The 23283-nt window shown below is 42.3% G+C and overlaps 1 protein-coding gene across 5 annotated transcripts; it reads right to left on the bottom strand.

The window, feature by feature from the left end:
* Positions 1 to 2: 2 nt before the first annotated feature.
* Positions 3 to 23273, bottom strand: LOC115168348 (poly(rC)-binding protein 2). Of its 5 annotated transcripts, none has more exons than XM_029723513.1 (13): positions 23111 to 23273; positions 22045 to 22178; positions 21735 to 21758; positions 21068 to 21100; positions 20702 to 20818; positions 20096 to 20227; positions 19616 to 19747; positions 17159 to 17233; positions 13893 to 13952; positions 3328 to 3400; positions 3167 to 3222; positions 1308 to 1477; positions 3 to 1168 (listed from the first exon to the last, which is right to left on the bottom strand). In XM_029723513.1, the coding sequence occupies exons 2-13, from the start codon at positions 22111 to 22113 to the stop codon at positions 1132 to 1134; spliced, it is 978 nt and encodes a 325-aa protein (XP_029579373.1). In that variant the 5' UTR covers positions 22114 to 22178; positions 23111 to 23273; the 3' UTR covers positions 3 to 1131. The 5 variants fall into 5 exon arrangements, with proteins under 5 accessions (XP_029579373.1, XP_029579376.1, XP_029579375.1 ...); XM_029723516.1 differs by having other exon boundaries at positions 13911 to 13952; XM_029723515.1 differs by having other exon boundaries at positions 19619 to 19747.
* Between the last annotated feature and the right edge of the window lie 10 nt (positions 23274 to 23283).

Here is a 23283-nt window from a genome sequence, read left to right as displayed (position 1 = left end):
GGTAGTTTAAGCGTTTGACATATTTTTATTTCTGTATTTAAGTTCAACAATTCAGTTGCACCCAAATCTACAATAGTTTGAAAACGTGCACAAAAACATGTTTCTTCATCCTGCAAAGAATAATACAAAATAAAATCTGACCCAGGCAAAGGAGGAAACTAGTGTTAGTTATATAATCTTCCATCTAGTTGTTTTAAATTAATACCTCAAGTCTGATCATATAAAGACCCACAAGTCTTTTGGGGAGTTTTGCCCCTAGCCCCCACCCCAGCAGTTAAAAAAAATATTTTCTCTATTTAAAACAAATATTCCAATGTTATTATCATTATTATTTTAGTAATTTCTGAGAAAAGAAATCCATTCCTCTGGCCCGTTGTCTCCGGGTTACCATGCCCCACCCACCCAACCCTATCAGAATCCAATACACAACAACACTCAAATGTCCAGATAAAAAAAAAAAAAAAAAAGAGGATGGAAACAGGAATGACAAAATAATTATACAGCAAATAAGAGGTGACACAGAATTCAGTTTAAAATTCTCTTCATAGTCCCACTTTAGAGAGACGTTTCAATTATTTTCTGACAGTCTTTCATTACATTTTTTTTTTTTAAAGAGTACATCATTTACACCCCACGTATACCCATTGCCCACAATGCCTCGTTCTGGAAGTTCAGCTTTAAAGAATGTCAAATATCAGTGAATTCTAACACGAGGACTGGTGTGTATTAAATAAAAAATAAATACAGATAAAAATTAATCAAATGCAGGGAGGAAAAAAAAAACAGTCCATCTAGTATGTTATTATTGGGTCTTTAAAAAAAAAAACATTTTGTAAGAAAAGTCTGACAAAATATGCCTTTTCAGATTTTTCCCATTTCAAAACAGAAAAACACCAAAAAAATTACCAAAAACAAAATATCTTTCAAAATAACTATTTGCAAAGGGAATTTAAAAACATAAATAAATAAAATACATTGATGTAATTACAACTGAGTATGTAGGTGTTTAACCAAAGGAAAAGAGAAAACAGTAAGTTGAGAATACTTGGTTTTTGCATTAACTTCAGTGAGGGACTCTGTAAAAAAAGCAGGGGGGGGGGTTACGTCAGGTGCTGATGAAGATCCTCCGTGTCAGTTGGCTGCCAGTCCAGTAGCTTCAGAGGACAGCCTACAGCAACACAACAAACAAGAGGTGAATCAAAACAAACTACCGTTTGTATACAAACTGCTTTGATTTCCGTCATGCTAGTCTAGTCCTCTTATTCTGAACCATGACATATCAGTAGTTCCAGTGTGTTGTCCCTTACCTGGCGTTGATCAGGTACTCAGCCAGGCTGATGCCGGCAGGGGAGCCGGTGATGGTAACCTGCCTGTCAGAGGAGCCCTCCACTTGGTTGGCGATCTTGATCTGAGCCCCAGACATCTGACGGATCTCATTGATCTTAGCCCCCTGACGGCCAATGATGCAGCCAATCAACTGAGGCAAGGAAGGGAAGAGAGAACGAGTCAGAGAATACAAGACATTTCAACCACTTCAAGAGATGCAGTGCATTCGGAAAGTATTCAGAACCCTTGACCTTATCCACATTTTGTTATGTTAAAAACATATTCTATTTTCTCATCGATCCACACACACTCACAAGAAAAAACAGGTTTTTAGAAATTCTTGCAAATGTATTTTTTTTAAATAAAACACGGAAATATCACATGTACATAGGTATTCAGACCCTTTACTCAGTACTTTGTTGAACCACCTTTGGCAGCAATTACTGCCTCTAGTCTTCTTGGGTATAACGCTTCAAGCTTGGCACACCTGTATTTGCAGAGTTTATCCCATTCTTCTCTGCAGATCCTCTCAAGCTCTGTCAGGTTGGATGGGGAGCGTCACTGCACACCCATTTCTGGTCTCTCCAGAAATGTTAGATCGGGTTCAAGCCTGGACCACTTAAGGACATTCAGAGACTTGTCCCGAAGCCATTCCTGCGTTGTCTTGGCTGTGTGCTTAGAGTTGTTGTCCTGTTGGAAGGTGAACCTTTGCCCCAGTCTGAGGTCCTGAGAAGGTTTTCATCAAGGATCTCTGTACTTTGCATCATTCATCTTTGCTTCGATCCTGACTAGTCTCCTAGTCCATGCCGGTGAAAAACATCCCCACAGCATGATGCTGCCACCACCGTGCTTCACCATAGGAATGGTGCTAGGTTTCCTCCAGAAGTGACGCTTGGCAGGTCGGCCAAAGAGTTCAATCTTGATTTCATCAGACCAGAGAATCTTGTTTCTCATGGTCAGAGTCCTTAGGTGCCTTTTGGCAAACTCCAAGCAGGCCATCATGTGCCTTTTACTGAAGTGTGGCTTCTGTCTGGCCACTCAAACATAAAAAGGCCTGATTGGTGGAGTGCTGCAGAGATGGCTGTTCTCCCATCTCCACAGAGGAACTCTGGAGCTCTGTCAGAGTGACCATCGGGTTCTTGGTGGTTCCAAACTTCTTCCATTTAAGAATGATGGAGGCCATTGTGTCCTTGGGGACATTCAATGCTGCAGACATTTTTTGGTACCTTTCCCCAGATCTGTGCTTCGACACAATCCTGTCTCAGAGCTCTACGGACAATTCCTTAGACCTCATGGCTTGGTTTTTGCTCTGACATACACTGTCAACTGTAGGACATTATATAGACAGGTGTGTGCCTTTCCAAATCATGTCCAATCAATTTAATTTGCCACAGATGGACTCCAATCAAGTCGTAGAAACATCAAAGATGATCAATGGAACAGGATGCACCTGAGCTCAATTTCGAGTCTCATAGCAATGGGTCCGAATACTTATGTAAATATGGTATGTTTTTTCTTTTTAATGAATTTGCCAACATTTCTAAAAACCTGGTTCTCTCTTCATCATTATGGGGTATTGAGTGTAGATTGAGGAAAATTTTTTATTTAATCCATCTTAAAATAAGGCTGTAACAAAATATGGAAAAAGTCAAAAGGGTCTGACTACTTCCCGAACGCACTGTAAATGGAAGTTGGATTTAAACATGTTTCTGCTAAAAACACAGATCAGACAAGTATATTAGACAATTAGACTAACCAAATGGCTGAATTATTTACATGAAACTTCAGCTGAAGTAACGAGAACAGGTGAGAGAATTCAAGGGTGGACTGGGACACTTACATCGTTTGGAATGGTCAGCTCATGGGAACTAGTTTGTGCAGAAGAATCCATCCCAGCTAGAGAGAAAAACACTCAGTACCTACAAAGCAAACTTTGCACCGTATAAACAAATAACATGTCAATCAAATGCTTCCTGTCTCCATCCTTCCTCTGTGACCTACCTTGGAAACCCTGGTTGTTGGGAGCGATGGGGAAAGGGCTCTGCTGCATGGCCAGCTGGTGGAGTTTGGTAAGCTGTGGAGAAAGATGGAAAGGTGGAGAGGAAGAGCGAGAGATGGAAAGAGATGAAGAGGGGAAAATGAAAGGAGACAGAGGGCTATGATCAACACAATTATATATACAGTACCAGTCAAAGGATTGTACACACACACACACAGGTTTTTATTTGTACTATTTTCTACATTGTAGAATAATAGTGAATACATCAAAACTATGAAATATCATATGGAATCATGTAGTAACCAAAAGTGTTAAATCAAAATATATATTTTAGATTCTTCAAAGTATCCGCATTGATGACAGCTTTGCACACTCTTGACATTCCCTCAACCAGCTTCATGAGGTGGTCACCTGGAAAGCATTTGAATTAACAGGTGTGCCTTGTTAAAACCTAATTTGTGGAATTTCATTCCTTCTTAAAGCGTTTGAGCCAATCAGTTGTTATGACAAGGTAGGGGTGGTATACAGAAGATGGTCTGTAGCTCAGTTGGTAGAGCATGGTGTTTGCAATGCCAGGGTTGTGGTTTCGATTCCCACGGGGGGCCATGTATGAAATGTATGCATTCACTACTGTAAGTCGCTCTGGATAAGAGCGTCTGCTAAATGACAAAAATGTAATGTAAATGTATTTTACCAAATAGGGCTAAGTCCATATAATGGCAAGAACAGCTCAAAATAAGCAAAGAGAAACGACAGTCCATCATTACATTAAGACATGGTCAGTCAATCTGGAAAATTTCAGGAACGTTGAAAGTTTCTTCAAGTGCAGTCGCAAAAACCATCAAGCGCTATGCTGAAACTGGCTCTCATGAGGACTGCCAGAGGAAAGGAAGACCCAGTGACCTCTGCTGCAGAGGAAGTTCATTTGAGTTATCTACACCTCAGAAATTGTAGCCCAAATAAATCTCAGTTCAATTAACAGACATCAACATTTAACTGCCTTAATTTTGCTAGACCCCAGGAAGAGTAACTGCTGCCTTAGTTAATGGGGATCCATAATAAATACATCAACTGTTCAGAGGAGACTGCGTGAACCAGGACATGGTCGATATACTGCAAAGAAACCACTACTAAAAAGGACACCAATAAGAATAAGAGACTTGCTTGGGCCAAGAAACACAAGCAATGGACATTAGACCGGTGGCAATCTGAGATTATTGGTTCCAACCGACGTGTCTTTCTGAGATGCAGAGTAGGTGAACGGATGATCTCCGCATGTGTGGTTCCCACTGAAGCATGGAGGTGGTGTGATAGTGTCACCAGTGTCACCAGCAAAGCACTGTCTGATTTATTTAGAATTCAAGGCACACTTAACCAGCATGGCTACCACAGCATTCTGCAACAATATGCCATCCCATCTGGTTTGGCCTTTCATTTGTTTTTCAACAGGACAAATGACCCAATACACCTCCAGGCTGTGTGAGGGCTATTTGACCAAGGAGAGTGATGGAGTACTGCATCCGATGACCTGGCCTCCACAATCACCCGACCTCAACCCAATTGAGATGGTCTGGGATAAGTTGGACCGCAGAGTGAAGGGAAAGGAGCCAATAAGTGCTCAGTATATGTGGGAGCTCCTTCAAGACTGTTGGAAAAGCAGTTTGAGAGAATGCCAAGCGTGTGCAAAGCTGTCATCAATGCAAAGGGTGGCTACTTCGAAGAATCTAAAATATAATTTGATTTGCTTAACACTTTTTTTGGTTACTACATGGTTCCATTTGTTATTTAATCATTTTGATGTCTTCACAATTATTCTACAATGTAGAAAAAAGTAAAAATAAAGAAAACCCTTGAATGAGTAGGCGTGTCCAAACTTGACTGGTACTGTACACACACACACACACACACACACACAACCCAGTTCACAAAAATGTATCGCACCTACAGACAGTGAATGAATCACGTGTCTTTTCACATACGACAGTGTCTAGGGTTTACCGAGAATGGTGTGACAAACAAACATCCCGTCAGCGTCAGTCCCCCGAGCGAAAACAGCTTGTTGATGAGACGGGTCGAAGGAGAATGGCAAGAACTCTGCAAGCTAACAGGTGGCTCACAAACAGACAAATAACGGCGCAGTACAAGTGGTGTGCAGAACGGCATCTCGGAATGCATAACTAGTCTATCCATGTCACGGACGGGCTGTTGCAGCAGACGATCACACCGGGTTCCACTCCTATCAGCTAAAAACAAGAAGAAGCGGCTCCAGTGGGCACGCGATCACCAACACTGGACAAATGAGGAGTGGAAAAACTTTGCCTGGAATATGAAAGTGAGTTCAGTTTACTTAAGTGGCCTGCACAGTCCCCAGACCTCAAGCCAATGGAGCATCTTGGAACATACAAAATCCCTGTGGAACGTGTCTGACACCTTTTAGAATGCCCCAAAGAATTCAGGCTGTTCTGAGGGCAAAGGGGGGGGGTCCAACCCGGTACTAGATGTGTGTACCAAATAGACTGGCCTGTGAGTGAGAACACACGCACAGGGATACACATACAGTGCATTCAGAAAGTATTCAGACTCCACATTTTCTTACGTTACAGCCTTATTCTAAATAACCCATAATGACAAAGTGAAAACAGGTTTTTAGAAATATTTGCAAAATTATACATTTTAAAACAGAAGCCTTTGCTATGAGACTCGAAATTGAGCTCAGGTGCATCCTGTTTTCTACAACTTGGAGTCCACCTGTGGTAATTTAAATTGATTGGACATGATTTGGAAAGGCACACACACACACACACACACACGTCTAAATGAGGTCCCACAGTTGACAGTGCATGTCAGAGCAAAAACCAAGCCATGAGGTCGAAGGAATTGTCTGTTGAGTTCCGAGACAGGATTGTGTCAAGGCACAGATCTGGGGAAAGGTACCAAAAAAATGTCTGCAGCATGTGTCCAAGAACACGGCGGACTCCATTTTTAAATGGAATAAGTTTGGAACTGCCAAGACTCTTCCTAGAGCGGGCCGCCCGGCCAAACTGAGAAATCGGTGGTCACTGACAGAGTTCCTCTGTGGAGATGGGCGAACCTTCCAGAAGGACAACCATCTCCACAGCACTCCACCAAAGCAGCCCTTTATGGTAGAGTGGCCAGACGGAAGCCACTCCTCAGTAAAAGGCGCATGACAGCACGCTTGTAGTTTGCCAAAAGGAGTCTCCGACCATGAGAAACAAGATTCTCTGGTCTGATGAAACCAAGATTGAACTGAATGCCAAGCGTCACCTCTGGAGGAAACTTGGCACCATCCCTACGGTGAAGCATGGTGGTGGCAGCATCATGCTGTGGGGATGTTTTTCCAGCAGCAGGGACTGGGAGATCAGTCAAGATCGAGAGAAAGATGAACGGAGCAAAGTACAGAGCGATCCATGATGAAAACCTGCTCCAGAGCGATCAGGACATCAGACTGGGGCAAAGGTTCACCTTCCAACAGGACAAACAACCCAACCATAGCTAAGACAACGCAGGAGTGGCTTCGGGATAAGTCGCAATGTCCTCGAGTGGCCCAGCCAGAGCCCGGACTTTGACGCAACCTAACATCTATGGAGAGACCTGAAAAGCTGTGCAGTGATGCTCCCCATCCAACCTGAGAGTTTTAGAGGATCTGCAGAGAATAATGTGAGAAACTCCCCAAATACAGGTGTGCCAAGCTTGTAGGGTCATACCCAAGACTCGAGGCAGTAATCACTGCCAAAAGGTGCTTCAACAAAGTACTGAGTAAAGGGTCTGAATACTTATGTAAATGTAGTATTTCATAATTATTTTTTTATACATGGGGTAGTGTGTAGATTGATGAGGGGAAACAACTTGAATCCATTTTGGAATAAGGCTGTAACATAAAATGTGGAAAAAGTGAAGGGGTCTGAATACTTTCTGAATGCACTGTATATAGCCCGCATATTGACGTCACTTCCTGTTGAACTCGGAAGGTACATAATGTTAGATCCCTCACTTCCAAGGCAGATATAGTCAATGAACTAATCACTGATCATAATCTTGATGTGATTGGCCTGACTGAAACATGGCTTAAGCCTGATGAATTTACTGTGTTAAATGAGGCCTCTTCTCCTGGTTACACGAGTGACCATATCTCCCGCAAAGGCAGAGGTGTTGCTAACATTTACAATTCCAAATTTCAATTCACACAACATCAAAAAAATGACCACGTTTTGGTCTTTTGAGCTTCTAGTCATGAAATCTATGCAGCCTACTCAATCACTTTTTATAGCTACAGTTTACAGGCCTCCTGGGCCGTATACAGCGTTCCTCACTGAGTTCCTATCGGATCTTGTAGTCATGGCAGATAAACTCACCAAAAATGTGAATATTAATATTCACATGGAAAAGTCCACAGACCCACTCCAAAAGGCTTTCGGAGCCATCATCGACTACGTGGGTTTTGTCCAACATGTCTCCGGACGTACTCACTGCCAGTCATATTCTGGACCTAGTTTTGTCCCGTGGAATAAATGTTGTGGATCTAAATGTTTTTCCTCCTAATCCTAGACTATCGGACCACCAATTTATTACGTTTGCAATCACAACAAATAATCTGCTCAGACCCCAACCAAGGATCATCAAAAGCCGTGCTATAAAATCTCGGACAACCCAAAGATTCCTAGATGACCTTCCAGACTCCCCCCACCTACGTCAGAGTACAACAATTGGTTAACCATCTGAGGAACTTAATTTAACCTTGCGTAATACTCTAGATGCAGTAGCACCCCTAAAAACATTTGTCATAAGAAAGTAGCTCCCCGGTATACAGAAAATACCCGAGCCCTGAAGCAAGCTTCCAGAAAATTGGAACTGAAATGGCGCTACACCAAACTGTAAGTCTTCCGATTAGATTGGAAAGACAGCACCGTATCGAAGAGCCCTCACTGCTGCTCGATCATCTTATTTTTCCAACTTAATTTAGGAGAATAAGAAATCATACATTTATTTTTGATACTGTTGCAAAGCTAACTAAAAAGCAGCATTCCCCAAGAGAGGATGGCTTTCACTTCAGCAGTGATAAATTCATGAACTTTGACGAAAAAGTTCATGATCATTTGAAAGCAAATTACGTATTCCTCTTCAAATCTGCATATTTCTCCAAAGCTCAGTTGTCCGGAGTCTGCACAACACTGCCAGGACCGAGGATCAAGGGAGACACTCAAGTTTCTTAATACTATATCTCTTGACACATTGGTGAAAATAGTCATGGCCTCTAAACCTTCAAGCTGCATACCGGACCCTATTCCAACTAAACTAATGAAATAGCTGCTCCCTGTTCTTGGCCCTCATATGTTGAACATAAAACAGCTCCCTATCCACCGGATGTGTACCAAACTCACTAAAAGTGGCAGTAATAAAACCTCTTGAAAAAGCCAAACCTTGATCCAGAAAAAAAAACTAAAAAAACTTAAGACTAAAAAGAAAATGTACAAAAATGTCAGCTTATTTCAAATCTCCCATTGCTCTCAAGACTAAGAATGTATACGAAACACTTCAGTCTGGTTTTAGACCCCATCATAGTACTGAGACAGTATCAAAAGCAAGTGCAATCTTTTGGATATTGTTCTACAAGGACAAGATCTGGCCTGGTTTAGATTTTATCTGTCGGAAAGATATCAGTTTGTCTCTGTGGATGGTTTGTCCTCTGACAAATCAACTGTAAAATGTCAGTGTTCCTCAAGGTTCCATTTTAGGACCTCTTGTTTTCACTACATACACTGCTCAAAAAAAATAAAGGGAACACTTAAACAACACAATGTAACTCCAAGTCAATCACACTTCTGTGAAATCAAACTGTCCACTTAGGAAGCAACACTGATTGACAATAAATTTCACATGCTATTGTGCAAATGGAATAGACAACAGGTGGAAATAGGCAATTAGCAAGACACCCCCAATAAAAGAGTAGTTCTGCAGGTGGGGACCACAAACCACTTCTCAGTTCCTATGCTTCCTGGCTGATGTTTTGGTCACTTTTGAATGCTGGCGGTGCTTTCACTCTAGTGGTAGCTTGAGACGGAGTCTACAACCCACACAAGTGGCTCAGGTAGTGCAGCTCATCCAGGATGGCACATCAATGCGAGCTGTGGCAAGAAGGTTTGCTGTGTCTGTCAGCGTAGTGTCCAGAGCATGGAGGCGCTACCAGGAGACAGGCCAGTACATCAGGAGACGCGGAGGAGGCCGTAGGAGGGCAACAACCCAGCAGCAGGACCGCTACCTCCGCCTTTATGCAAGGAGGAGCAGGAGGAGCACTGCCAGAGCCCTGCAAAATGACCTCCAGCAGGCCACAAATGTGCATGTGTCTGCTCAAACGGTCAGAAACAGACTCCATGAGGGTGGTATGAGGGCCCGACGTCCACAGGTTGGGGTTGTGCTTACAGCCCAACACCGTGCAGGACATTTGGCATTTGCCAGAGAACACCAAGATTGGCAAATTCGCCACTGGCGCCCTGTGCTCTTCACAGATGAAAGCAGGTTCACACTGACCACATTTGACAGACGTGACAGAGTCTGGAGACGCCGTGGAGAACGTTCTGCTGCCTGCAACATCCTCCAGCATGACCGGTTTGGCGGTGGGTCAGTCATGGTGTGGGGTGGCATTTCTTTGGGGGGCCGCACAGCCCTCCATGTGCTCGCCAGAGGTAGCCTGACTGCCATTAGTACCGAGATGAGATCCTCAGACCCCTTGTGAGACCATATGCTGGTGCGGTTGGCCCTGGGTTCCTCCTAATGCAAGACAATGCTAGACCTCATGTGGCTGGAGTGTGTCAGCAGTTCCTGCAAGAGGAAGGCATTGATGCTATGGACTGGCCCGCCCGTTCCCCAGACCTGAATCCAATTGAGCACATCTGAGACATCATGTCTCGCTCCATCCACCAATGCCACGTTGCATCACAGACTGTCCAGGAGTTGGCGGATGCTTTAGTCCAGGTCTGGGAGGAGATCCCTCAGGAGACCATCCGCCACCTCATCAGGAGCATGCCCAGGCGTTGTAGGGAGGTCATACAGGCGCGTGGAGGCCACACACACTACTGAGCCTCATTTTGACTTGTTTTAAGGACATTACATCAAAGTTGGATCAGTCTGTAGTGTGGTTTTCCACTTTAATTTTGAGTGCGACTCCAAATCCAGACCTCCATGGGTTGATCAATTGGATTTCCATTGATTATTTGTGTGTGATTTTGTTGTCAGCACATTCAACTATGTAAAGAAAAAAGTATTTAATAAGATTATTTCATTCATTCAGATCTAGGATGTGTCATTTTAGTATTCCCTTTATTTTTTTGAGCAGTGTATATATATTTTACCTCTTGGTGGTGTCATTCAGAAACAATGTTAACTTTCACTACTATGAGGACGACACAGCTGCACATTTCGATGAAACATGGTGAAGCCCCAAAATTGCCCTCCCTGGTATCCTGTGTTTCAGACATAAGGAAGTGGAAGGCAGCAAATGTTTTACTTTTAAACTCAGACAAAACAGAGATGCTAGTTCTATGTCCCAAGAAACAAAGAAATCTTCTGTTGGATCTGACAATCTTGATGGTTGTACAGTCCTCACAAACAAAACTGTAAAGGACCTCGGCATTAGTCGGGACCCTGATCTTGCTTTTGATGAACATATCAAGGACAGCTTTTTTCCATCTACGTAACATTGCAAAAATCAGAAACTTTCTGTCCAAAAAATATGCAGAAAAATGAATCCATGCTTTTGTCACTTCTAAATTAGACTACTGCAACGCTCTACTTTCCGGCTACCCGGATAAAGCACTAAATTAAATTGAGTAGAAGCAAAAAATGTGATCATATTACTCCAGTGCTAGCCTCTCTACACTGGCTTCCTGTTAAGGCTAGGGCTGATTTCAAGATTTTACTGCTAACCTACAAAGCATTACATGGGCTTGCTCCTATCCATCTTTCCGATTTGGTCTTGCCGTACATACCTACCCCTACGGTCACAAGATGCAGGCCTCCTTATTGTCCCTAGAATTTCTAAGCAAACAGCTGGAGGCAGGGCTTTCTCCTATAGAGCTCTTTATTGAAGACTCATCTCTTCAGGATCCTATGATTGAGTGTAGCCTGACCCAGAGGTGTGAAGGTGAACAGAAAGGCACTGGCGCGACGAACCACCCTTGCTGTCTGGCCAGTTCCCCTCTCTCCACTGGGATTCTCTGCCACTAACCCTATTACGGGGGCTGAGTCACTGGCTTACTGGTGCTCATCCATGCTGTCCCTAGGAGGGGTGCATCACTTGAGTGGGTTGAGTCACTGACGTGATCTTCCTGTCAGGGTTGGCGCCCCCCTCGGGTTTGTGCCGTGGGGGAGATCTTCGTGGGCTATACTCTGCCTTGTCTCAGGGTAGTAAGTTGGTGGTTGAAGATATCCCTCTAGTGGTGGAGGCTGTGCTTTGGCAAAGTGGGTGGGGTTATATCCTGCCTGGTTGGCCCTGTCCGGGGGTATAGTCGGACGGGGCCACAGTGTCTCCCGACCCCTCCGGTCTCAGTCTCCAGTAATTATGCTGCAATAGTTTGTGTCGGGAGGCTAGGGTCAGTCTGTTATATCTGGAGTATTTCTCCTGTCTTATCCAGTGTCCTGTGTGAATTTAAGTATGTTCCCTCTAATTCTCAATCTTCTCTCAGAGGACCTAAGCCCTAGGACCATGCCGCAGTCCACCTGGTCGTACTGCTGCTCCAGTCTCAACTGTTCTGCCTGCGGCTATGGAACCCTGACCTGTTCACCGGACGTGCTACCTTGTCCCGGACCTGCTGTTTTCGACTCTCTCTCTCTTTACCACACCTGCTGTCTCTAACTCAATGATCGGCTTTGAAAAGCCAACTGACATTTACTCCGGAGGTGCTGACCTGTTGCACGCTCCACAACTACTGTGATTGTTATTATTTGACCCTGCTGGTCATCTATGAACATTTGAACATCTTGGCCATGTACTGTTCTAATCTCTACCCGGCACAGCTAGAAGAGGACTTCCCACCCATCAGAGACTGGTTCCTCTAGGTTCCTTCCTAGGTTCCTGCCTTTTTAGGGGTGCTTTTCCTAGCCACCATGCTTCTACATCTGCTTTGTTTGCTGTTTGGGGTTTTAGGCTGGGTTTCTGTTAGTGATGCACCGATATGAAATTTTTTGGCCGATATCCGATATTTTCCTTGCCAAAAAAACCCTGATACTTCAAATTTTAGCAGCCTTTTAAGCATTCTAGTACAGGTAAATAGTTACACACACACGCACGGTCTAAGGCACTGCATCTCAGTGCAAGAGGCGTCACTAGTCCCTGGTTCGAATCTAGGCTGTATAACATCCGGCCGTGATTGGGAGTCCCATGGGGCGGCGCACAATTGGCCCAGCATTGTCTGGGCCGTCATTGTAAATAAGAATTTGTTCTTAACTGACTTACCTAGTTAAATAAAAAGGTAAAATAAAAAAATATTAAAAAAAAAAAATGTAGGCTACATGTGCCTTTTCTAAATTGATGCCGTTCTTGTCTATTAACGTTCTGATTTATATCATGTTTTGTGTGGACAAAAGGAAGAGTAGCTGATGCTTTTGCAACAGCTAATGGGGACCCTAATAAAATAAAATGAAAATTCTGTCAACACCGATAAATGATTGGCGAAGATTTAACACTACGAAATATCTGCAGAAAACATTGGCTATGAAATTATCGTCTGATACTGGAACGATTTAGGCAATTGGCAGCCGATACCATAGGCTGAAATAGCATGCATCCTACATATCAGAGAATGGGGGGGTTATTTTATTTTCTCCCCAATTGTGATCCAATTATCGAAGGGCGAGTCATGCGTGCTCCGAAACATGACCTGCCAAACCGCGCTCATTAACACCCACCCGCTTAACCTGGAAAAGCCAGCTGTACACAAGGAGTCACTACAAGGAGTCGCTAGAACGCGATGAACCAAGTAAAGTCCCCCTGGCCAAACCCTCCCCTAACCCGGGCGACACTGGGCCAATTGTGCACCGCCCTATTGGACTCCTGGTCACAGCCAGTGAACGAACCCGGTTCTGTAGTGACACCTCAAGCACTGCGATGCAGTGCCTTAAACCACTGCGCCATTCAGGAGGCCGGAATGCGGGGCTTCTGAGCAATTACTTTACAGTACTATGTGCTGTCAATTTTTTTCTAATTACCATACATGCAGCAACTCAACACAATGGATTGATTGACAGTAGAAGACTAGCATAGGATCACAAACAATCAAGCCAATGAGTCAAAGCCTAAATTCAGATCAAACATAATTGGTGTGCAGAGAAACTAAACAATACACACGGCAACAAATAGTCATTGAAACAACCAACTGTGTTTAGAACTACAAGTAGGCCTTAGCATTGCGTCATTGCAGTGCATGAATTGAAACACAAAATGGAACTTGGGTGCTTTGGGGGGAGGGACAAAAAGTACAGCATGTAATAGAGGGTGGATGCCATGGCTACCCAGGAGGGTTGACTGTATGTGTAGATATATGGGCTCACTTACAGAATGACCTTCACTTACGTCAGGCTGTGGAATGGCGTGCTGTCCTTGGACAGCATATGCCTGCAATGAGAGAACAGCACTTAGGAGGGCGCAAGGGAAACAGAAACAAAGTGCATGCACATGCATACACACCAAGTGAATGTATAGACAAACACGCAAATACACAGGCTATAGTACACTGGGGACCTATGACCTTGGATGTCTGGAATGAGAAAAATGCTATGGGGTAATTCATACATCAACACGCATCATAAGTAGTCACCCCAATGGATTTATTTTCTTTAAAATGTTTTATTGTAATTAGTCATTGATCTGCATAAAGTATTCCATAATGTTAAAGTGAAAAGAATTCCTTTTTTTTTCTCTCAATAAAAATGGAATAACTAAAATAGTAATTTAGGTATTTCTAAATGATAGTGAACTAAAATATCTACGAAACATGTAGTGTTGATCCCATGTTTCATAAGAATGAAAGATCCCAGAAACTTTCCATTCACACAAAAATATTATTTCTTGCAAATGGTGCTCACAAATTTCTTTACATTCTTGTTAGTGAGCATTTCTCCATTGCCAAGATTATCCATCAACCTGACAGGTGTGGCAAATCAAGAAACTGATTAAAAGGCACAATAATTACACAGATGCACCTTGTGCTGAAGTCAATAAAAGGCCACTAAAATGTATAGTTGTCACACAACAGCACAGATGTCGCAAGTTCTGAGGGACCGTGCAATTGGCATGCTAAGTGCATGAATGTCCACCAGAGCTGCTGCCAGAGAATTGACTGTTCATTTCTCTACCGCCTCTGCCGATTTAGAGAATTTGGCAGTACGTCCAACCAGCCTCATAACCGCAGACCACATGTATGCCGTCTTGTGGGCGAGCGGTTTGCTGAGGTCATCGTTGTGAACAGAGTGCCCCATGGTGGCAGTGGGGTTATGGTATGGGCAGGCATAAGCTACGGACAACCAACAACCGCATTTTATTGATGGCACACAGATACCGTGCCTAGATCCTGAGGTGCATTGTCATGCCATTCATCCGCAACCATCACCTCACGTTTCAGCATTATAATGCACGGCCCCATGTCGCAAGTATCAACTTTATGCGAAGGAGATGTGTTGAGCTGCATAAGGCAAATGGTGGTCACAAGATACTGGCTGGTTTCTGATCCACACCCCTACCTTTTTATTATGGCATCTGTGACTAACAGATGCATATCTGTATTCCCAGTCATGAGAAATCCATAGATTAGGGCCCAATTCATTCATTTCAATTGACTGATTTCCTTACATGAACTGTAACACAGTAAAAAATAAAAAATGAAATTGTTGCATTTATATCTTTCTTCAGTATAGTTTAAGAGTACAATTTGGCTTAACATATCACATAAGTTACATGGACTCACCCTGTGTGAAATATGGAAAGTATTCAGACCCCTTGACTTTTTCAACATTGTTACAGCTTTATTTTAAAATTTATTAAATAATATTTTTCCCCCTCAGCAATCTACATAATGAAAAAGCAAAAACAGGGTTTTAGAATATATATATATATCTTTTTTAATACCTTATTTACATCAGTATTCTGACCCTTTGCTATGAGATTCAAAATTGAGCTCAGGTGCATCCTGTTTCCATTGATCAGCCTTGAGATGTTTCTACAACCATTGGTGTCCACCTGTGGTAAATTAAATGTACTGGACATGTCTATATAAGGTTCCACAGTTGACAGTGCATGTCAGAGAAAAAAATCAAGCCATGAAGTCGAAGGAACTGTCCGTGGAGCTCAGAGAGAGGATTGTGTCAAGGCACAGATCTGGTGAAGGGCACCAAAACATTTCTGCAGTATTGATGGTCCTCAAGAACACAGTTGCCTCCATCATTATTAAACAGAAGAAGATTGGAACCACCAATACTCTTCCTAGAGCTGGCCACCCGGCAAAAATGAGAAATCAGGGGAGAAGGGCCTTGGTCAGGGAAGTTACCAAGAACCCAATGGTCACTCTGACAGAGCGCCACTGTGGAGACGGGGGAACCTTCCAGAAAGAGAACTCTGCAGCACTCCACCAATCAGGCCTTTATGGTAGAGTGGCCAGACGGAAGCCACTCCTCAGTAAAAGGCACATGACAGCCTGCTTGGAGTGTGGCATATCAAGAAGCTGATTAAACAGCATGATCATTACACATCAATTAGGCTTAAGTAACTTGCTCAAGGGCACACATTTTTGTCGGCGATCTTTCCGTTACTAGCCCAACACTAACCGCTAGCCTACCTGCCGCCCAAATCCAACACGTCACTGCAGTGTTGTGGGTATGCTTGACATCAGCAAAGACTGGGGAGTTTCAGGATAAAAAGAACCGGGAAGGAGCTAAGCGCAGCCAAAATCCTAGAGGAAAACATGGTTCAGTCTGCATTACACCAGACACTGGGAAAATAACTCCCCTTTCAGCAGGACAATAACCTACAACACAAGGTCAAATCTACACTAGAGTTGCTTATCAAGAAGTCCGCAAATGTTCTTGAGTGGCCAAGTTGACTTAAATCTACTTGAAAATATATGACTAGACTTGAAAATTGCTGTCCAGCCATGATCCCCAACAATGACAACTTTTGAAAAGAATAATAGGCAAATATTGCAAAATCCAGGTGTGCAAAGTATTTACTCAAGAAGAGTCAGCTGTAATTGCTGCCAAAAGTGTTTCTAACATGCATTGTTGACTCAGGGGGGTGAATACTAATCTAATCATGGTTTATTAGGGTCTTATTTTTCATTAATCAAATAAATACATTTTTCTTCCATTTGACAGAGTATTTTGTGTAGATCGTTGACAAAACATGACAATGAAATCAATTTTAATCCCAGTTTGTAACAATAAAATGTGAATGAATCCAAAAGGGGGTGAATACTTAAGACAGGCACTGTGTATATACACACACAAAGAACACATTACACACAAAACAATGATATGGTCACGCATATGCACCCTCCAGCTGGCGTTCAACCCATCTGTCAGCTCAGCTACTCTACAATTACTGGAGGGGATTTCTAACATTGAAACGCTGGCCAATCGGCAATGGTGCTGACATCTGCACAGTGCAGAATAATGCTACTTAAATGTAGTAACACAGACCTAAAGATACAGTGGTATTCAACTTCCCTAAAACAAATGACAATGCTATCACTTTAGAAGGAAAACTTAATTAACAAACAACTGACATGAATTACAGACTAATTAGTTGATTAATTAGGTTGGTTTATTTACCTGACCACCTGCAAAGATAACGGGAGAGCCTGAGGGTTTGGGCCTGTAAGGGATGGTTACACCCTTAGGCGGAGACTGAAGAGAGAGAGAAACAAATCAACTATTAGGAACTGGAAACTATACATACACTAGAGGTTGACCGATTAATCGGAACGGACGATTAATTAGGGCCGATTTCAAGTTTTCATAACAATCGGAAATCTATTTTTAGACGCCGATTTGGCAGATTTAAAAAAAAAAGAAGCTCTAACCACCTGCTTTACATTGCACTCCACGAGGAGTCTGCCTGTTACGCGAATGCAGTAAGAAGCCAAGGTAAGTTGCTAGCTAGCATTAAACTTATCTTATAAAAAAAACTATCAATCATAATCACTAGTTAACTGCACATGGTTGATGATATTACTAGTTTATCTAGCCTGTCCTGCGTTGCATATAATCGCTTAGGTACACGTTGCTCCAACCATAAACATCAATGCCTTTCTTAAAATCAATACACAAGTATATATTTTTAAACCTGCATATTTAGTTAATATAGCCTGCTAACATGAATTTCTTTTAACTAGGGAAATTGTGGCACCTCTCTTGCAAACAGAGTCAGGGTATATGCAGCAGTTTGGGCCGCCTGGCTCGTTACGAACTGTGAAGACTATTTCTTCCTAACAAAGACAGCCGACTTCGCCAAACGGGGGATGATTTAGCAAAAGCGCATTTGCGAAAAAAGCATAATCATTGCACGACTGTACCTAACCATAAACATCAATGCCTTTCTTAAAATCAATACACAGAAGTATATATTTTTTAAACTGCATATTTAGCTAAAAGAAATCCAGGTTAGCAGGCAATATTAACCAGGTGAAATTGTGTCATTTTGCGTTCATTGCACGCAGAGTCAGGGTATATGCAACAGTTTGGGCCGCCTGGCTCGTTACGAACTGTGAAGACTATTTCTTCCTAACAAAGACAGCCGACTTCGCCAAACGGGGGATGATTTAGCAAAAGCGCATTTGCGAAAAAAGCATAATCATTGCACGACTGTACCTAACCATAAACATCAATGCCTTTCTTAAAATCAATACACAGAAGTATATATTTTTTAAACTGCATATTTAGCTAAAAGAAATCCAGGTTAGCAGGCAATATTAACCAGGTGAAATTGTGTCATTTTGCGTTCATTGCACGCAGTCTCAGGGTATATGCAACAGTTTGGGCCGCCTGGCTCGTTGCAAACTAATTTGCCAGAATTTTACGGAATTATTACATAACATTGAAGGTTGTGCAACGTAACAGGAATATTTAGACTTAGGGATGCCACCCGTTAGATAAAATACGGAACGGTTCCGTATTTTACTGACAGGAAAAACGTTTTGTTTTCGAGATGATAGTTTCCGGATTCGACCATATTAAATGACCTAAGGCTCGTATGTCTGTGTGTTATTATGTTAAGTCTATGATTTGATAGAGCAGTCTGACTGAGCAATGGTAGGCAGCAGCAGGCTCGTAAGCATTCATTCAAACAGCACCTTCGTGTGTTTGCCAGCAGCCCTTCGCAATGCATTGCGCTGTTTATGACTTCAAGCCTGTCAACTCCCAAGATTAGGCTGGTGTAACCGATGTGAAATGGCTAGCTAGTTAGCCGGGTGCGCGCTAATAGCGTTTCAAACGTCACTCGCTCTGAGACTTGGAGTAGTTTTTCCCCCTTCCTCTACATGGGTAACGCTGCTTCGAGGGTGGCTGTTGTCGATGTGTTCCTGGTTCGAGCCCAGGTAGGAGTGAGAAGAGGGACGGAAGCTATACTGTTACACTGGCAATACTAAAGTGCCTATACTAAAGTGCCTATAAGAACATCCAATAGTCAAAGGTATATGAAATACAAATCGTATAGAGAGAAATAGTCCTATAATTCCTATAATAACTACAACCTAAAACTTTTTACCTGGGAATATTGAAGCTGGAACCACCAGCTTTCATATGTTCTCATGTTCTGAGCAAGGAACTTAAACGTTAGCTTTTTTACATGGCACATATTGCACTTTTACTTTCTTCTCCAACATTTTGTTATTGCATTATTTAAACCAAATTGAACATGTTTCATTATTTATTTGAGGCTAAATTGATTTTATTGATGTATTATATTAAGGTAAAATAAGTGTTCTTTCAGTATTTTTGTAATTGTCATTATTATAAAAAATATATATATATTTTTAAATTAAATAAGATATATAATAATAATAATAATAAAAAGATATAAAAATAATAATCGGCATCGGCGTTTTCTGGGCCTCCAATAATCGGTATCGGCGTTGAAAAATCATAATCGGTCGACCTCTAACATACACAGTAGTTATTTTGCAGGCACTTCAAATGTAGAAAAACAATGGTTATCAAATCAGGAAGCTAAGTAACATTCCTGACAATCTAAGACAAATAAGGGGTAGTGCGCCATTGTTCCCATACTACTACCTCAAGCATGACGACACAGATCTGCTTGACACACTCGATGATGGGCTGGGGGGTCCCTGCAATGGTGATGGCACGCTCCGTGGAGTTAGGCAGCATGTCCCCTGCCACCTGCACCTGAGCTCCTGTCGACTACAGAGATACAGTTCTCTTTAAAATATCTTCAGACAATTATAATACTACTACATAATAATAATAATATAGCTAGTTCTTTGAATAAACATTAACATTTCATGTGGTGACCCAGTGCCAAAGATGCATTATTCTTAGGCGAAAAGAACCCTGGTGTCAGTAAAGGTTGGATCATAGTATTCAACAACAGGTGTTGGGCAATAATCTTCCATTCATAACTTGACTGGCCAAATGGTCAAAAATGGTTTTTGGATGAATTTCTATTGTCAATACTTCTCTTTAGAATATATCTCATGAAACCCCCAGCTGTGATGATGACTGCCTCCTGTGTGGCTGTACTGTACTTACCTCTCTGATTTCCTTGATCTTGCAGCCACCCTTGCCGATGAGCGAGCCACACTGGCTGGCAGGCACAACGATGCGCAGGGTAACTGGCGGTTTACTGGTGGCTGTGCTGTTAGTCATTGAGCTGCTGATGTCCTGTGGGGAATAGAACAGGAGACACTGGTCAGGATGACGTCAGTCCAAAGACCTAGAATCTAGGTCGTATAGATGTTTTAGGATCTTTACTATGAAAAATCAGAAATTGCTACTAGTATTTTTACTGTAAAATTGTGTGGTTATGGGTGCATAAAAACTATTTTCTTTACAATTTCATTGTAATACAATTCCAGTCAGATTTTAAAAAAAAAAAAAATATTTAGCTAGGCAAGCCAGTTAAGAACAAATTCTTATTTACAATGACGGCCTACCCCGGGCCAAACCCGGACGACGCTGGGCCAATTGTGCGCCGCCCTATGGGACTCCCAAACACAGCCAGATGCGAGACAGCCTGGATTCAAACCAGGGTCTGTAGTGACACCTCTTGCACTGAGATGCAGTGCCTTAGACTGCTGCACCACTCGGGAGTTATACATGGCCTGTTTGAAATCTGTAGTTAGGAGTCATTCAAACCTCCTCCAGCTTCTCGATGATCATGGAGAAGGCTTTAAAGATGGCGGTGGTGGGGCCTGCCAGGGTGATGATCCTCTCTGGGCAGTTCCCCTCTGAGATGTTGATACGAGCACCACTCTGCACAAGACAAAGTCACTTGTTTCTTTATTACAATACTAAAATATTAAGACTCCATATATTTCATTGCATTTAGGAATTCAGTCATTAAAGCTGTCAGTGCCAGACTGATTTTGGTTCTAAAATTGCAATCTGTCAACCCTGAAGCACGAGTCAGAATCAGACATGGAAAATGTATAGAATTGTTTACTTCTCTCAAACTCCTTTCAACACTTCTATACAGCCTCAATGCAATGACAGACAACTCACCTCCTCTCTCATCTTCTTCACAGACTCTCCTTTCTGCAGATAAATTACAGGAACCACAATATTTACTAGCTGCTTTTAGCAAGGCAGGTGCATTTACATTCACTACCGTTTCTCCAGATTGTATTGGGTTGCACAAAAACAGTCAAATTTACTGGGCCGGTGGGCAGGACGGTTGGTGATTATGACGGGGGGAATTTGAGAAAATATCTAAAAGAATGCATTATTAAACCGACTTTCCAAACTTGGGTCAGTTGTAGACCCAATAAAAGTAAAAGTCCCCCGCAAGTTATTACTTTTTGTCCACATATGGCGCATGTGCAGGACTTTTATTTTGACACGAGGTAAGCAGAGAGGAAGTGAGTCTACAACAGACCCATGTTTGGAAAGTGTTTTTAATAATACATCACTTTCAATATTTTGTCTGAAATCCCCCCTCTCATAATGACCAACTGTGCCCACCAGCACAGTAAGTTGAAATGGATATTATTTAAGTTCTATCTTCCCATGGAGTGTTTTTGTGCAACCCATACAATGGGGAGCAACACTAGTGTATGTAAATATACCTACACTGCTAAACGCAGCTAGATGTTTACACAACAGTCACAGCCATGATTGATCAGCGCAAAGCCGAACACAGTGAGAAACATCAGGAAAAAGGCACACTCACCTTGCCAATAATGCTTCCAACCTCCTGCAGACAAGAAAAGCAATAACAGTCACTAATCCATCCGTTTTTCATATTCACTTAATAGCTTTACTCAAGATTGAAAGAAACCTGTCTGTATTAGTTTTGCCCATTATATCCAAGTTATCCAATGTAGTGTGCAAGGTTTATGCTAGTCTCTGGTGCCTGACTAAAGACAGTGGCAAGAGATTAGGTTTATGCTGACTATTCACAGTAATGAATGAGTTTTGTGAATTGAACAACCATGGTGTAATGGTCATAACACTATCACCCATCTCCTGTTCACACTCACCTTTCCGTGCATAAGTAGTCTAATGGTAAGGGTGACATTGAGCCCTCCTTCAACCACACTGGTGTCCATAGCTGCTGTAGTGTCTTTAGTCTAGACTGGCCAAGAAGTCGAGTCTCTGGTCAAAAGTATCAGGTCTGCAAGACAAGAGGGACCAGAGAGATAAATGGCCAAGTGTTAAGTTAGAGGACAACCAACAACCAGAACTAGCTACTGTTCTATATAGAGTGTTAAGCTGAAAAGAGAAACTAGCAGCTGAATGTGCTGACCAGATGAGATGGATATAGTACCAGTCTGATGATGCCATCTCGTAAGTGAATCACGTCGATTAACTTGATTAATTAACTACACCCAAGATTCACTGACTCCGTTCACATTGCAGTGTACCGGTTCAGATAATAATAGTAGCTAGCTAGTTAACGGCCTATTAATTAGCTAACGTAAAACAACTCTGAAAGAAACAGCCCTGTGTAGCGACGCTAACTAGACTTAGTTGCTAACATTAGCTACCTACGTTTATTTACACCTTGGAAAATACAAAACACTTTAAAACAAAGTTACTGTAGTAGCTAGCTAGTAGTAACGTTTGCTAGCTAGCATTGTTTTTATGGATATAAATCAGAATGCTTGCTATAGTGGAAATAAAATGCCAAAGCTTCACGTGCATACTTGAAATGACAACGAGTTAGCTAGCTAGCAGTATGGCTAGCAGTGACATTGGCTAGCTAGCTAAACTAGTTAGAGTTGAAAAACCTAAATGAATCAATTAATGAGAAACTATCCATACCTTGGGTACAGTAGTGTGGATACATCAATATTGTGCAAGCTGCATGTTTTCTCGTTAGGTTGTTTTTAAAACCATTAACTAACTAGTTTAAAAAGGAAAATATCAAACGTTAACTGGCTAACTAACGTTAATCAAATCAGAATGATCACAATGTTAGCAAACTAGCATGTGTAACGATACTCCGCACTTTTGAATGTTGCGGCCTAGGTCCTGAGACTCGTTCAGGCGCCGTTAACCCTGTCCTTCACTCCAAAGAAAATGCAGTAGTTAGGGCAGCCTTACCTGAACCGTACTGTGAGATGTGTTCAGGGGGAGGGTAGGGTATTAAGGGAAGAGGTTCGGGAGGGAATTTTAAAAGGATTCGGGGAAAAGGGAAGAGACGCTGCTGCTCGATCGGGTTCCAATCTTCTGCTTAACACAAAAGACAACAAAAGGAAAATTGTTCAACTTTCAAC

The sequence above is a fragment of the Salmo trutta genome, chromosome 30, assembly GCF_901001165.1.
Source record: "Salmo trutta chromosome 30, fSalTru1.1, whole genome shotgun sequence".
NCBI classification, from domain to species: domain Eukaryota; kingdom Metazoa; phylum Chordata; class Actinopteri; order Salmoniformes; family Salmonidae; genus Salmo; species Salmo trutta.
Note: the sequence above shows the minus strand (reverse complement) of the source record. Positions and strands in the feature narration are given on the sequence as shown.